We start from the raw sequence: 17,733 nt of genomic DNA on the forward strand, positions 1-17,733 counted from the left end.
GCAAGACTGCAACCTTCATGATAATAACACAATACTCTAACCACTTGAAGCAGTAGATTTTTTTACGTATTTTATTTCTTTCTGAATATATATGTGCATATTTCTTGTGTTAAGATTTTTTTTTATTCTTTCAAAATTGCCACTTTAGTTTACCCAAGCACACACTTGTGGCTTACACTTCAGCATTCATGAACCCCTTGCACTTTAGTTGTGCTTCTTGCATTTAAACATCAAGTAATTGAGACAAGAGTTTCTCTATCTAGAAAAACTTACAGAAAATAAGGTTTTGAGGAATTCACTAGGATTGATTCGACCTTCTAGGGTTGTTGATTTATGTCATGAGTTCAGAGGCTGAAACTGCTGATCATAAGTATAAATAGAAGAGAGAGAAGAGAAAGAGAACCTAAAATAAATTAATGTACACCTAGAGTTGCTTCGGGGTTTATGGAAACATACACCGTATGAGCATAGGCTTAGAAACTCAAACAATTCAATGCCTGTTTGGGAGGGCTTCTGTGTTAGAGGTGAGTTTCATTGATTAAGGCATGGTCATTGAGCACATGTGTTTTGGACAAGCTACCTAGAGTAGCTTCAGTTTACAGTCATGTTCTGTGTTCGGAATGCCAATATTGGCTTTGCAGATTTTCACTAAACACAGATTTTATGAGTTTCATGTGGGGCCCATCTCAGAATGCGAGAAGCCACGTCTCGAAGCCCTCCCGAACAGGCACTCAGTTCGCTGATAGTTGAAAACATTCAAGTCACACATATATGCATATATGCATTAATTCAAATAAAACTAATAAAGTTTTTGTCAATGAGGACAATTTTCCTTGTTAAATTTTCCAAGAAGTTAGGTCTTGTAGCTGGCAACTGGTAAAAGAGTCAAAATCCACTCTAGCTTTTCTTTTCTTTTCTTTTTTTTTTTTGAGCAAAAGGTAATGCACTATTCCGAGTTCAAATAATTCATATGCAAAAAGGCATGTATAGTGACTTGCTATATTAGCATGCCCAGGACACAAAAACATTAGGCTCACCTCACTTTCTTCTCAGGTAAACATTGTTTCAAAATATTAAGCTCACTATTTCAAAATACATTCTAGCTTTCTTCATTACTAGTATTAGTAGGAAATGACACCTTTGTCCTTAACAAATCATCATGTTAGTTGTTGTATATAAGCAAAAATTTTGATTTTCAAGTTTTTGAAAATGATAAAATTGCTTTTCAAAAAACGGATGAATCTACAACTAGATGTGTTCATTATTTGGTCCAGACTGTCAAACTGAAAAGAACCAAACTGAAATTGGTAGTTTGGTTAGTTGTTGTATACTAAGTGTACATTATTTTACATGTATTTGGGCGGCTGGGTAGTTTAGTAATTATGTCTTGAAGTAAGGACACTCTAGTCCACTGTTTTTCATAAAGAAGGGTATATTTGTAATTCAGCCTTTATTTAAAGTTTAATATAAAGCTGGGCCAACTGCTTAGAGGGGATTAAGACATTTTAATCTCCCTCCAATCTGTTTGGTAGATTTTCTCCATTCTCCTCTTTCTTCTCTTCTCTTCTATTTTCTTTCTTTCTTCCTTTCCATTTCGATCTGAACTGTTCTTTGCTTTTGTAATACCATATTTTCACATGGTATCAGACCAGGGAACAAGAGAAAGATCTGATTAGGGCATTCTTCTACCATCAAACTTATTAGGGTTCCTTCTAGAAGACTAACTTTTTGCTACAGGGGATTGAAACTGTTTCTAGGTGATTAGTGATGGTTCTAACCATCACAGGTGTTGTGATTGGTGATTAGTGATATTTGTGACCTACTGGATCGAAACCAAGAGGAAAAGTGATGGTGGGTTCTGATTAGTACTGTGAAGTGAAAATTTTCTTGTAATTTTGTGATGGGACTGATTCTATGTAAAGACTACTGGAACAGACCAACAGAAAGCAGTTAATCAGTTTTACAAGAGGAGGCTACGTCAGCACAATTAATCGTCCACTTGCAACAACTGTAATAGAAAGAAATCAGATTGTAAACAGTATAAGTAGTGAAGCACAAAGAGAAATAAGACAATAATTCTTTCGGCAGTAATCTCTCTCTCTCTCTCTCTCTCTCTCCTTCCAACGAATTTAGGAGGTTGGCTCCCTCGAAGAGCCCTGGGTTAGGCAGGTTCCTAACAAGTTGGTATCAGAGCTAGCATGACCAACACAAGAAACACATCAGTAGACACCCGAGTGGATCAGATGGAGGTAGAGATCCATCGAATGCCTTTAGATCTCAAAGAAATGAAGGAAGGTTTCATTGCTCTCCTCAATCGGATGGAGCAGGGGGCAACGGACAACGACAGAGGAAGCCAAGAAGAGCGCAGCAATGAAAACAACCGTAGAACAGGGCCGGTGGCAACTAGAGCAACCAAAATCGATTTCCCCATCTTCTCAGGCGGCGACCCAACTCCCTGGATTCTCAGAGACGAACGGTATTTCGATTACCATGAGACACCTGGGCAAGACAGGGTAGCTCTGGCTTCTGCGCATCTTGAAGGGGAAGCTATCCTCTAGTTTCAATGGTACCGACGGGGGTACCCTCGTCAAACTTGGGCAGACTTCACTGATGCCATGACTATCTGTTTTGGATTGTCTGGGTTCGAAGATCATGATGAGAGTTTGGCAAAGCTACGATAGGTAGGATCAGTTAAAGATTACTAGATGGAGTTCGAAAAATTGGCCGTAAGAGTCCAAGGGTGGACGGAGAAGGCATTGGTGGGAAGCTTAGTCGGCGGCCTAAAAGAAGAATTGCGACTGGAAGTGAAGGCGATGCAGCCCACTTCGGTCATAAATGCGGTAGCGCTAGCAAGATCGTATGAGGATAAGTTCGCTCGAGCAAGAAAGGTGCAACGACCATGGGGTCCAAGAACCAGGACGACAACACCAGACAAGGAGGAAGGAATACTGGGCTCAGGCCCATTGGTTCCTTTCAAACGGCTGACCTGGGCAGAGATGCAAGCCTGCAGAGACAAAGGACTCTATTACAACTGCGAAGAGAAATTTGGGCCGGGTCATCAGTGCAAGAAACAACAAGCATTTCTCCTCCAAACAGATGCCGAAGAGGAAGACGACCTCACTGGTTGCGGGGAATCTAACCCAGGGTGGGAAATACAATCCAATGGCACACCTAAAATATCTCTACAAGCCCTTACGGAACTTGCATCCCCTCAAACAATGAGAGTTGCAGGGCTAATCCAGGGATGCCAAGTGTCAATCCTCATAGACAGTGGCAGTTCCCTTAACTTCATAACTCAAGTCTTGGTGGATAAAATGGAACTCCCGGTTCAACCAACAACGGCTTTTACGGTTCATGTGGCCAACGGTAATAGCCTATTCTACAATAGCATTTGCATGGGCTTACCACTAAAGGTTCAGGGTCACCAGTTTGCGGTGGACCTATATCCTCTTCATCTCAGTGGAGCGGACGTGGTGCTAGGCATTCAATGGTTAAGACAGCTAGGGCCCGTGATCTGTGACTGGACCCGTCTCACCATGGACTTCACATAAGGGAACTCTACAGTCCATCTACAAGGGCAAACATGCAAGGGTCCAAGGCCCATGAGTCTTGCAACATTAACAAAGCAAATAGGAGATCCGGATCAGCCCATATTCATGCACATGGACTCAAATTGGACCAGCCCATCTTTAGCTAACAGCAGCCCAAATGGGCCTAGAGACTTCCAAAGCCGCCTACAACAACTCCTTCAGCAATATGGCAGCGTGTTCGAAGAACCCCAAGAACTTCCACCATGCCGGGAGCATGACCACCGCATTCCCTTCATGCCGGGAGCTGCCCCAACCAATTTAAGACCCTACCGATACCCTTACTTTCAAAAATTTGGAATCGAGAAGCAAGTTCAAGATATGCTTAAGCAAGGGATAATACAGCCCAGTCACAACCCATTCTCTTCACTAGTATTATTAGTAAAAAAAAGGATGGGACATGGCGATTTTGTATTGATTACAGAGCCCTTAACAATATCACCATTAAAGACCGATTTCCAATACAGGTCATTGATGAGTTGCTTGATGAACTCAGTCAAGCCACCATATTCTCAAAATTAGATGTATGAGCTGGGTATCATCAAATAAGAGTACATAGGGAGGATGTTCACAAAACGACTTTCAGGACACATGATGGCCACTATGAGTTCCTGGTCATGCTATTTGGGTTGACCAATGCTCCAGCCACATTTCAAGCATTAGTGAACGACATATTCCAACCATATTTATGTAAGTTCATCCTTGTTTTCTTTGATGACATATTGGTCTATAGCCCCAATTGGGAGGAACATCTGAATCATCTACAGGTCACCCTTGCAACACTTGAGGCCCACCAGTTGTTCGCTAAAGAGTCCAAGTGCTCCTTTGGACAAAACCAAGTTCACTACTTGGGACATGTTGTAGAGAATGGAATTGTAGCGGCCGACCCAGATAAAATCTCCAGTATAATGGGCTGGCCGCAACCCAAAAGTGTGAAAGAGTTGAGGGCCTTCTTGGGCCTGACTGGGTACTACTGCCGCTTCATCAAAAACTATGGCCTAATAGCTACCCCGTTGACCCAATTTCTGAAACAAGACGCTTTTTACTGGTCAACCCAGGCCCAACAAGCTTTTGAGCAGTTGAGACAGGCAGTTGCGAGCCCACCAACATTAGCATTGCCCGATTTCACAGAAGACTTCATCATTGAGTGTGATGCCTCCGGTCAAGGTGTTGGGGCTGTTCTCATGCAAGAGGGGCAACCACTAGCCTTTTTCAGCAAGGCCTTAACATCACAAAAGTGGGCCAAATCAGTTTATGAACGAGAATTAATAGCAGTGGTCTTAGCAGTCCAACGTTGGCGATCCTACTTGCTCGGTAGACGGTTCATAATTCGGACCAGCCATCAAAGTTTGAAGTTCTTATTGGATCAATCAGTCCTATCCCCGGAACAACAACGATGGATATCCAAGCTACTGGGGTACGACTACATAATTGAGTACAAAGAAGGGGCTACTAACCGGGTGGCTGACGCCCTCTCACGACACCCACAATCATTTCAGTTACTAGTATCTTCCCCAACTTCTCCACTCCTGGATCTACTTCGAAAAGAAGCCCAATCCCATAGGGAGTTACAGCAGTTGAAGGCCCAAGTATTGGCAAAGCCCTCACTGCACCCCGGGTACACCATTAAGAATGATCTACTCTTCTTCAAAGGACGCCTGGAAATTCCGGCAGACTCTGCTCATCTCAGGAAACTCTTGGAATTATTCCATGCCTCACCCACAGGTGGCCACTCCGGCATCCTGCGAACACAAAAACGCATCGCCACACAATTCCATTGGAAAGGCATGCGTACATCTATCCAGAACTTCATAGCCAGGTGTGCAGTATGCCAACAAAACAAGTCGACCACTACAACACCAGCAGGCCTCTTGCAACCACTCCCAATACCAACCCAAGTCTGGGATGATATATCAATGGATTTCATCACAGGATTGCCCGTTTCTGCCGGAAAAACAGTTATCCTTGTGGTAGTGGATAGATTGACGAAATACGGTCATTTCCTACCTCTATCACACCCATTTACAGCAGTCACAGTTGCTGAATTGTTCCTCCGGGAAATTGTGTGCCTACACTGGCTCCCCAGCTAAATTGTATCAGACAGGGACCCTATTTTTATGAGCCGTTTCTGGGCTGAGCTTTTTCGCCTGCACGGGGTTAAACTCTTCAAGTCAACTAGCTACCACCCCCAATCTGATGGACAGACAGAGGCGGTTAACAAGAGTCTCGAAACATTTCTGAGATGCTTTGCGGGAGATCGACCAAGACAATGGGTGAAGTGGATCCACTGGGCTGAATGGTGGTACAATACCACCCTTCATAGCGCCGCTGGGATGACACCCTTCATAGCTCTATACTTCCTTATGAAAAAGGGACCACCACAGTAGCGGCCTTAGAAGAACAGCTGACGCAATGAGATGAGGTGTTAAAGGAACTGAGACATCATCTCTTACAGGCACAACAATGGATGAAGCACACCTATGATAAACATCACAAGAATGTCCAATATGAAGTTGGTGATTGGGTGTTTCTCAAATCACAACCTTTCAGACAGATTTCAGTTGCAAGCCGACAGTGGAACAAACTCAGCCCGCGCTATGTTGGACCATTTAAAATCCTTGAGAGAATAGGGTCAGTGGCCTACAAGCTGGACCTTCCGGCAACATCAAAACTGCACCCTGTATTCCATATCTCCTTACTGAAGAAAGCAGTTAATCAGTTTTACAAGAGGAGGCCACGCCAGCACAACTAATCGTCCACTTGCAACAGCTGTAACAGAAAGAAATCAAAGATTGTAAACAGTATAAGTAGTGAAGCACAAAGAGAAATAAGACAATAATTCTTTTGGCAGTAATCTCTCTCTCTCTCTCTCTCTCTCTCCTTTTCCAACGAATTTAGGAGGTTGGCTCCCTCGAAGAGCCCTGAGTTAGGCAGGTTCCTAACATTCTATGACAGAACTAAGGCTGTGGAGGGACTTCCAGTGACGTGGTAGGTGTGTTTGTGAACTGTGAATGTGATCAGGTTGGTGAAATTTGATTGTGATTTTATTTTTTGAGAGAACAGTGAGATACTATGGAGGTAAAATCAAATGTTATGGTCCCCACAACCTTTATCTTGACCACCATTAAGTTGAATGGCAGTGCAAACTATGCTGTTTGGCAAAATCAGTAGAGGTTTCACTTACAGATGTTGGAAAATTAAAGCATCTCATTGATACGAAGCCTGGGATTGATAATTCCAAGTAATTAGAGTGGTTACAAGAAGATGCACAGATTTCTTTTAGTAATCAAACTTGAGTACAAATCAGTGAGAGCTCAGAGTTTGGGAAGTCCACAACTACTTGACATGGAGGATGCATTTTCCTGACTAAAAAGGGCCAAATTATTTGAGTCCACCTAGACATCTGATCGAGCTGCACTAGTTGTATCTGGAAATAATGGACGAGGCCGTGGTAATTATGGATGAGGCCATGGTAATTATGGAGGAGGATGTGGTAGTGGTGGTTCTGGTCCCCCAGATATTTCAGATTGTAGAGGTGATAATGGTATTCGAGGTGGTCGTGGACGAGGCAGAAATGGCAATACTAAGTTTTGTACTCATTGTGAATTGGAAGGACACATAATTAGCTACTGTAGAGATTTGTATGGAGTTCGATTGTTGAAGAAACTGGGAAGTTATGCTAACCAAGTTACCTATCCAGATGATGTCTCACAATCCCAACCACAGATTGTTGCTACCAACAATCAACCAAAAGGGGAGACTATGACTATTTCTAAGGAAGAGTATAATTGGTTGGTTGCAGCCTCATCATCCTCCACTGCTACTCTTACTCTACATCATCATCATCACCATGGGTCATTGACTCAGAGCTATTGATCACATGTCAGGTATTTCATCTATTTTTTCTCAATTAACTCCTTTGTCTTCTTCTATCCAACATATTACTCTTGCTAATGGATATAAATCTCCAATATCTGGCATAGGTCATGTGAACCCAACATCCCAATTGTCTTTATCATCTGTCCTTCATGTTCCTCACTTTCCTTTCAGTCTATGTCTGTGAGTAAGCTTACATAATCACTAAACTGTTTTGTTACCTTTTTTCCTTCTTATTGTGTGTTTCAGGACTTAAAGACTAAGAGGCAGATTGGTGGAGAAGTTGAATCTGGTGGTTTGTACTATCTGCAAGGTGACTTAGGATCTACTGCCTTAAATCTTCCTCTTCTGGTGTGTCTACTTTTCAGCTTCATTGCCGGTTGGGTCATCCTTCATTGCAGAGTCTACGTGTTAAGGTTCCTTCTCTTTTGCCCGACACTAGTTTTGAGTGCTATGTGTGTCAGCTTAGCAATCATCACCGGGCTGTTTTTTCCTCCTCACACTATTAGTCGTGTGTCTAAACCTTTTCAGTTAGTTCATTCAGATATTTGGGGTCCTTGTCCTTTGGTTTCTTATTTGGGGTTCAAATATTTTGTTACCTTTGTTGATGATTTTTTAAGAGTTACTTGGTTATATTTTTAAAGGAGAGTGTTGAACTATTTTATGTATTCAAGTCTTTATGGAAATAAAAAACCAGTTTGACTCTATTATTTGTGTTATCCAATCTGGTAATGCTAAAGAATACATGTCTTCACCATTTACTGAATTTTATAATGATCATGGAATCATACATCAATCATCTTGTGTTCATACACCATAGTAGAATGGTGTGGATGAACACAAAAACCGCCATCTATTAGAAGTTACACGGGCCTTATTCAGATGCATGTGCCAAAAATTTATTGGAGTGATGCTGTTCTTAGTGCCTATTATCTCATTAGCAGAATGCCTTCACAAGTTTTTCAAAATAAGATACCTCATTATGTTTTATTTCCTGAATCTCCCTTGTTTGCTTTACCACCTTGTATTTTTGGATGTTTTTGCTTTTCCCACCTTTTTGATCAGCAACATAACAAACTTGAACCTTGTGTAGCGAAGTGTCTTCTTGGGATATTCTAGAACTCAGAAAGGGTACAAATGTTACAGTCCTCACTGTCGTCATTTTGTTCGTGTTGATGTTACCTTTCATGAGTTCACTTTGTATTTCTCCTCCAGTGATTCACTCCCTTCTCCTCTGGGTGATCTTCTTCTTCTTCCTATTTCATTGTGTGATTCCTCTCCACAATCCATTGGTACTACTCTACCTAGGCCACCTATTCAGTAGGTGTATCCTTGGAGGTGACTAGCTTCAGCTCCAACATCATCTTCCTTGCTGTTTGCAGGTCCTACTGACCCCCCTACTACTACTATTACTTTTGTTATGCAGCCACCTCTAAACCTTGATCTACCCATTGCCCTTCGCAAAGGTAAGCATTCCTGTATTACACACCCTATTAGGCAAGCTAAGATATTTGGTGGTGGTATCATTATCCTTGTTTTCTACGTATATGATATTGTTATCACATGGAGTGACTCACAAGGCATCAATGAATTGAAGCACTTTCTGCAAGAGAGATTTCATACCAAAGATCTAGGCAAGCTAAGATATTTCCTTGGCATAGAAGTTATGAGATTAGCCACAAGGATCTTTCTATCACAACGTAAGTATATGTTGGATCTACTTGAGGAGACATGCATGATGGGATGTAAGTTAGTTGCTACACCCATGGATCCTAATACTAAAATGGTTTCAGATCAGGGGGAGTGGGTAGATTATCCTGAGTAGTACAGGAGACTTGTAGGGAAGCTGAATTACTAAACTATCACCTGTCCAAATATCTATTTTGCAGTGGGGGTTGTAAGTTGGTAGCTTGCTATGTGTTCCACATCTTGAGTCCGTATACAGAGTCCTAGAGTATCTTAAAGAGGGATCACCTTATGGAGATTATCTATAGAGATTATAGCCATTTGATTGTGTTTGGGTTTATAGTTGCTGATTGGGCTGGATCTAGATAAGAGATCAGGAATAGGGTATTGTATGTTTTTAGATGGTAATCTTATTTCCTGGAATAGCAAGAAGCTGAATGTTGTGGCTAAATCAAGTGTAGAAGCTGACTATAGAAGCATGAGTCATGCAACAGGAGAATTAGTGTGGCTTAAGAGTCTTATTCAAGAAATTGGGATTCCAGTGAAAACTCCTATGCACTTACACTATGATAATCAAGCTGCCATTTGTATTGCACCAAATCTGGTTTTTCATGAGAGGATGAAACATATTGAACTAGACTGTCACTTTGTTAGAGAAAAGATCCAAAGTGTGATATTGACACAACTTTTGTGAAGTCATAAGACTAGTTAGCTGATTTATGGATCAAGGCCTTACATTGTCCTCATATTGATTTCATCATAATAGGGATGCAAACGGATCAGATCGGATTCGAATCAGGGTGTATTCGAATCCAATCTGACATTGTTCATGTCGGATCTGATCCGATCCGAAGATCCTATCGGATCTGATAGGACTCAATTTGAATTTGAATCCTATCGGTAAGTCAGATCTGATCTGGTCCAACTTGTTTTCTTTAAAAATTATTAAATTATTAAAATAAAAATAAAATATACTAAATGAAATAAAGTAAAAACAAAAATACAAGTACTTTCTCCATTCTCCTCTCTTTTTTCTTCTTCTATTCTCTTTTCTCTTCTGTTTTCTTTCTTTCTTCCTTTCCATTTCAATCTGAACTGTTCTGTGGTTTAGTATTTCCATATTTTCACAATGATGATGAAAATAATATATTTCCAAAATTTCCTACAATTTTTTCTTTTTTTATTTCTATAAAAATTATTCTTATTTGTCACACTTATTTCTGTTTATTATGATGAATATATGATATTAGAGAGGTGTCCAAATGTTTTCTACATATTCTTTTTATATTTTTGATACTTCTGTGTGTTTTTATCTTTTTAGTTTTCATTGTTATTTAATTATGACACCAAGGGTTTACACATTAGACCCAAAAAGGTTGAATTGTTGGCTCACCATTAAATAGGAAAACGACCCCATTTTTTGTGTTGGTTTTAAATTTGTATTTAATTTCTTTCATCAATAAAAACAATTTTGCTTTGTCACACTTATTTTTCTTTAACATGGATAATTAATATAGGATTCAATGAAATGATAATGAGAGTCAATACCCTATGTATAAGACCTAGTGAGAGGAAATTAAATGAGGAAAAATGTAGTGGTTCAAATTACATTTCGTGTCCTATTAATTAGAGGGACCAAATTCACAATAGGGGTATTCTAGTCACGAATAGGATACAATGTATGTTAATGGAAGATAATACCTTAAAGACTCGATGAGAAGGATTTGAATGAGGAGAAAAGCGGTTGATCAAATTACATTTGCCTCTACAATTAGAGAGCAACCACACAAAATTTGGGGTATTTTAGTCAAAGAAAAGTTCCATACTCTCACACTTCTAATAGTAGTATATATATATACTTTCTTAATTCCACCCTAATAGAATGGTGCAAACTGTATTAGAAACTGGACCAAACTGTAATTATGGGGTTTGGTCTGGTTTGGTTTCTATACTAAAATGGTTTGGTTTGGTCAGAACTCAGACCATATTTTATTGGTTTTGTCCGAGATCTTCTCCAAACTGAACTGAACCAGACTGTGAACACCCTTATCTACAACACCACCCTGTTTGTCGAAAATGACCATTGTTGGTCATGTTTATTTTATTTGTTTTTTGTTTTTTGGGATGATTCCATTTTCAGAACATGCTGAAATTGAATACCTTAAGTAGAAAAATACCCCCTAAATTAACTCCTAAACTACTTACATAACCACCATGAAACTTAAAATAACTGTATTGATTATTGATATAAATTAGATACAACTAGATAAAACAGATCACTAGACTGGACTAATAGAATATAAAATGGCTAAATTACTCCTAAATTCCAAAAATACAACAAAAATTGGTAAAATCTCATATTTGATTTATGCCTTCTGCATCAACCAATTTATATTCACAATGTAGTATTGAAAATTGGGATGCTATAAGAGTGAACAACCAATATTCTATATCTATAAGTGTGATGTGAATGAGTGTATGGAACTTTTATTTGACTAAAATACCCTGGTTTTTGAATTTGGTTCCTTTATAATTGTAAGGATTGAAGTGTAATTTTGAACAACCACTTTTCTCCTCAATGAAATCTCTCTCATCAAGTCTTATGGTTATGGAATTAACTCCTATTAACATTCATTGAATCCTTTTCTTGACTAGAATACCCCAATTTTTGAATTTGGTCCCTCTTTAATAAGAGGGCACAAAAATGTAATTTGAACTACTACATTTTTCCTCGTTCAATTTCCTTACATTAAGTCTTATATTATTGTGTTAATTCACATTCTTTCATCCTGTGGAAATTTTGTGACTTGATGTATCTTATTAGTATAGTCCATGTTGTATATTACTTGTATTTTTTTCATTCCTTTCTCTTTCATCCCTATATGGGCATTCTTGTAATTGTACATATCTTTTAATATACAAGAGACTCTTTGAGGTGGGGGTCGATGATTTTCTAGACACCTCTAAGATTATTCTTGTTCTTTTCTCTATTCGGCCAAGGGTGTTGACATGGTATTAGAGTAGGTTACTCTTTGATCTATTTTCTCTTCTCTTGAACCTCACTAGAAGTAGTAATCCTGTTGTTCTCTTAGGATTTTCTGCCCTCTGTTCTTTACCCTTTTCTATTCAGTCCACTTTGCGCAACCAGCAGGAGAGATTTTATTAGATCTCTCTTGGGAGACGTTGGTTCGAGGCCAAACTTCAGTTCTCGTGTTGCCTAGACCTGATCTATTCTTCTTGGGGCTGCAATACTGTACAATTTCCTTTTTTGGACCACAACTTTGGACTTCAGGCCTTCTACACCAGCCTGCGATTTAAGATTTTCTCTCCATATTGAAGGGTTCTCTTAAGCTCTTTTTAACCCTTCACTTAGTTTTTGGTTTGGAGTTTTTTAAGGACTGTTTCGATCAACACAAGATCTGGTGTCGCCCTAGGGTTTTCTTGGTTCCCATTTATTTGTTTCAGATTTCAGATTGATATTTGAGAGATTTTAGATTCGACAGTCCTAAAACTTGCCTGCTTTTGGACTGTCAACTTGAGTTCTTGATTGCTGAAGCTGTCTATGGTATTTTATTGGGGTCCCTTGACTTCCTCTAGTATTGGAATACTTCTCTTTCCCACTAGACTAGAGTGGGTTGTTGTTGAATTTGGTTTTCTTTGATATCCTTGTGTCTGGACTGTTGTTTTCTTGCTGAAATGGCCTCTGATAGAGTCGATATTATTCCTATAAAATTGGATGGATCAACCTATGGGATTGACACTACTGTTGTAGCACATGGGAGTAAGAAATCTTCTACAAGTGGTGATTCTTTTGTTAAAGGTGATTCTCTGGCATCTATGGTTTGAAGGAAAACCATAGTGGTCAGGAGGTCTAGATATACCAATGGAACGACGAAGAGGAAAAGAGGTATGAGGATTTACAGGTGTAGTGGTAAGATGATGATCTAAATCCTAAGGGAGGAGAATCGTAGGTGCAGGGGCTGGAGTACATAACCGCTTATGGGAGAAGAAGAGAATGTCCTCAGTAGAAGGAGGTGGAGCATCCTGTGAATCAAAGTTTGGCAAAACTAAAACAAACGGTGCAGAAAGTCTAGCAATTCTAGCAAAAAAAGAAATGTGCTCAAGGAAAACAACATTACGTAATATACGAATGCGACGAATAGAGGAATCATAACAAAAAAATCCTGTGGTCAGGATTGTAACCCACAAAGGCACACATGACATACTGTGCAGATAATTTAGAACGTTTACGAGAGGGAAGATGAACAAAGCACGTAGATCCAAAAATATGAAGCAAAGATAAATCTGGAGAATGACCAAGCAACTTCTGAAAGGGAGACATATTACCAAGAATAGAGGAAGGAATATAGTTGATCAAAAACACAACTGTACTGGTTGCCTCTACCCAAAAAGAAGGTGGAGTAAGGGACTCCTGCAATAATGTCCTCACAACAATAAGGATATGTCCATTCTTGCGCTTGGCCACACCATTCTATTGAGGAGTATTTGGACAACTTCGTTGCACTTGTATTCCATGATTCTTCAATTAGGACAAAAAGTCTCCATCAGTGTATTCTCCCCCTAAATCCGAACGGAGAATACACACTTGTGATTGAAACCGAACCTGTTCCATAGCATGGAACAACCTAAATGTTGGGAACACCTCTCACTTGTGGCAGAGATAGTATATTCACGTGTACTTGGTACAATCATCAATGGACGACACAAAATATTTGTATCCAAGTTGAGAAGTGGCAGATGCAGTCTAGACATCACTATGTATAATCTCAAAGGGAGAGGTAGCATGCTCAGACATATGTGGAAATGGTAAAGTACAACTCTTACTTAAACATTAGGAAACACAAAATGTATCAAAGGTTTGCAAGGAAGGAACTCTATTCTTAATAAGGCCTGAATCAAACAAAAATTTTAATTTCTCAGCATGTATATGACCCAAACATTTATGCCATGAGTCCGAAACATTATTTCTATGACTCAGAAAGGAATTAGAAGTGGAGGAACTGAAATAAGCTGATGCTGCTGCTGTTTGAGACTTGTTGAACTCCAATGCAAATAGGCGGCCCAACCTGCGCCCTTCCCTTTCACCTTCTCAGTGTTCCGGTCCTGAATGAAACATCCATCATGGGAAAAGGTGAGAATGTTACCTTCATCAACCAATTGGCCAACAGAAATCAGATTTGTAGTGAGATTAGAAACAAGAAAGGTCTTGATAAGAGGATAAGATGCAGTGGGTGAAAACTTAAGAGACAGATCACTACTACCAATGATGTTTAACTTTTCACCATTGGCTGTAACACTATGTTTGTAATCGGTTTTAGTAAGGCTCCTGCCATATGGTTGGTAGCTCTAAAGTCAATGATCCAAACATGAGAAGGAGAAGAATAATTGTTTTTATTGATGATAGATATAAAATACAAATCTAAAACCAATTGTAGATTGGGAGGTATGGAAACAACGGGGGTCTACCTAAGAGACGATAGATGACTGGGAAGGATGGGTAGGAAAGGGAGAGAGAGAAGTTGTAGAGAGTTTAAGGGCTGGAATTGCAGAAGGCTAAAACTTACACATGGATTCAAGAGAATGATCATGAGGAGGGACTCAAGCCTCTCCTATTTATAGAGAGAAAAAAGCGGGATCTGAGAGGAAAACTTTCTTGCTTTGGAAAGGTGGTTAGAGTTTGTTAGATCTAAAACAACCAAGCAACTTGGAGTCTCGCCACGTGTCCATGTGAATCCCTTGTAATTGGGAGTTCCTGCCTCTCGGAATCTGATAAGAGTTGCGGCAACCCAAGACCTGTGCATGGGAATAGCCAGCATGCATACCAAGTTTACAAGAAAAGGGAGAAGCCACGTCAGCAAGAAGTCCAAGTGGCTGACTGTTAGAACAGAATAACAGTCCTACAACAAGCTGTAACCATTTTGTAACAAACTGCAACTGTAAATAGCTTACCTGCCTATAAAAACCAGAAGAAGAAATGAAGAGGCAGGAATTCCATTCGAACTACTTCCCCTCTATCTCTCTCTCTCTCTCTCTCTCTCTCTGAATCCTTTTCTCCCTCTTTCTCTCTCTGTTTCCCTTCAATTTTCTCTCTCCTTAAGAGTGTGGTTCACTCTACGAACCCTGAGTTAGGCAGCACCTAACAGAATCTGCATGTGGGAATGTTCGTATCTATGACTCCTTCTATAAGTTTTTCCATCGTTATCCCATGTGACCCTTTGCGGGAAGTGCTTGAGTGTTTGAGGTGATATCATGGGTGACAAAATTGTAGGACATTGCAGGGTGTGATGCAAGAACCACTCAGGCTGCGATGTTATGGTTGAGCTAGATGTCATTTAAATAAGCCTTTGTGATGTTGAATCTAGCTGCAAGGTGATTGGGATAGTGCGATGGCTTTAGTGAAAATGTGGGGCTGGGATAACAATAGTTATCGTGAGGCTGGGCATGCATTGCGATATCTACATCTTGACATTTTGCGATGTGGTATTCTTGATACTTGCTGTTATCATGGCATTAGCCTTCATGAGGATGTGTTTAGGATGATGTCGCTACTATAGTCGGATGGTGTGATGTCGTGAATGATGTTGTAGACTCTTGAAATCTTAGCAAATTGTGACTCGGGATGATAAAGGGTTTGTGACGCTGGTTCTCGGATGCACAATTGCACCTTTGTTCTGGCAGTGAACATGGCCTCCATCGTAGGTTTTGCAATGGTTAATTCCATGTAATTACACCAACCAAAAAATAGAATTGTTTTCCTGTTTAGTGATGAGTCAACAATTCAACCTTTTGGGTCAAATGTGTCAACCATTGGTGTTATACTTTGATAATAATAAAAATTGAAAAAGATGAAAAAACACAACAATATAAAAATTTCAAAAAATTGTAGAAAACATTTGGGCACATCTCTAATATCATATATTTATCATATTAAACAAAAATAGGTGTGACAAATAAGAATAATTTTTATAGACATAGAAATAGAAAAAATTATAGAAAATTTTGGAAACATATTATTTACTATCATTAGTTCATCATCATAAAAAAATGCCACGTGCAAACCAAAAGACAATTCACACAAGTTGTCAGCATAGTTTTCAAGTTGACTAAGTGAGGCTAGGCAACCATAGGGCGCCCAGACGCCTAGGTGCCTAGGTGTGTGCCTAGGCGATGAAATTTGAAAATGTTAGTTTTATTAAGTTTTAGATGTAAATCAGTCCTTTAAATCTGATATAGGAAACTGATTAAAGCAAAAAAAAAAAAGAGAGAGAGAAAATAGGATTACAGCAGAATAGAAGATGAGGAAGAAGAAGAGAAAGGAGAAGAGAGTTCGATGGTTTCCTCTCTCCCTTCACTTATCTTTTATTAATCTTAATTAACTAGGCAAATTACAAGTCCACCCTTTAAGTGGGTAGCCAGCTAAGCAAGAACTTAAAAGAAATTAAAAAGAGGTTAACAGGCCCAAGAAGAAAAGGCCCATTAACACATAAAACAAATATAACATTGCTTAAACATAAAACAAAGGTCTCAAAGTAGGATCAAAGGTTCTTCTCAAAATATTCCTTAGCAATATCGGGTGTTAAATTGGGTAAGAATAAGTTCATTAAACTTTTGCACAATAGTTGGTACTTCATTCTGGTATCTCATGAGGTAAATCCAAGTATAACAAGAATAATCATTAATAAAGAGGATACAATACTTGTAACCCCCCATAGTAGGCAAATGATATGGCTCCCACACATTAGAGTGCACAATATGAAAAGGAGAAATAGATCTTTTATTGTTTACTAAATAAGCATGTCTACAATGCTTCACAAGTTTCAATGGATCACAATGAAGAGTTAATAAAGACATTCCCTTAAACATACTGGGAAACAAATGACTCAAAGTAGAAATCGGTAAATGACCAAATCGTAAATGACATAACATGACTCTATGAATAGACTCTAACAAAACAGACTCCAAGTCTACTCCATTAGGTGGTTCAAGACTCCTATCAGGTGTGTCCAACAGGTATATTCCATTCGCCTCATGGCCACTCTCAATTGCCTTTTGAGATTTTAGGTCCTGAAAAACACAATGGATAGGAAAAAAGGTTATGCTACAGTTCATGGATTTAGTCAAGCTACTAACAGATAAAAGGTTGGTATTAAGCTTGGGGACATGAAGAACAGAGGATATGACATGAGTGTAAGAGGCCTTGATATCTCCTTTGTCAGAGGCCTTGATTTGTTGAAGGTTGGTATGAAACTCTACCTTTACTGTTGCCAGCTGCTTCATAGCTGATTTTTCTTCACTTTCTTTATTTCCACCCTCAGGCACTATGGCAATATTAGCATTCTTAGGCTTTCCAGTCTGACCATTCTTCTTAAAGTTGTTTCGAAACCTATTTGGGAGAAAATCTGGATGAAGTTTCCAACAAGTGTCCTTAGTATGCTTTGGTTTCTTGCAATATTCACATATCACTTCTTTCTTCTCAGTTGGCCACTTTAGCTTTATTCTAGCATGTGCAAAGTGCTCTGTAGGTGGTCCCTGTAATTGTACTTGCCGCCTACTCTCCTTACTA

At 39.4% G+C, this 17,733-nt stretch overlaps 1 protein-coding gene across 7 annotated transcripts in view; it reads left to right on the forward strand.

The window, feature by feature from the left end:
• LOC104590459 (uncharacterized) overlaps positions 1 to 17,733 on the forward strand; it is a 92,167-nt gene that overhangs the window by 38,892 nt on the left and 35,542 nt on the right. For 4 of the 7 annotated variants that reach the window (XM_088889488.1, XM_088889489.1, XM_088889491.1 and 1 more), the window contains one exon: positions 7,713 to 7,776. The exons of the other annotated variants lie outside the window; for them this stretch is intronic. In XM_088889488.1, coding sequence (XP_088745614.1) covers positions 7,713 to 7,776 — 64 coding nt within the window. The remainder of the gene's footprint in view (positions 1 to 7,712; positions 7,777 to 17,733) is intronic. 7 annotated transcript variants of the gene reach the window in all.

Source organism: Nelumbo nucifera, chromosome 6 (genome assembly GCF_055504915.1).
Source record: "Nelumbo nucifera cultivar China Antique chromosome 6, China Antique-T2T, whole genome shotgun sequence".
In the NCBI taxonomy this organism is placed as follows: domain Eukaryota; kingdom Viridiplantae; phylum Streptophyta; class Magnoliopsida; order Proteales; family Nelumbonaceae; genus Nelumbo; species Nelumbo nucifera.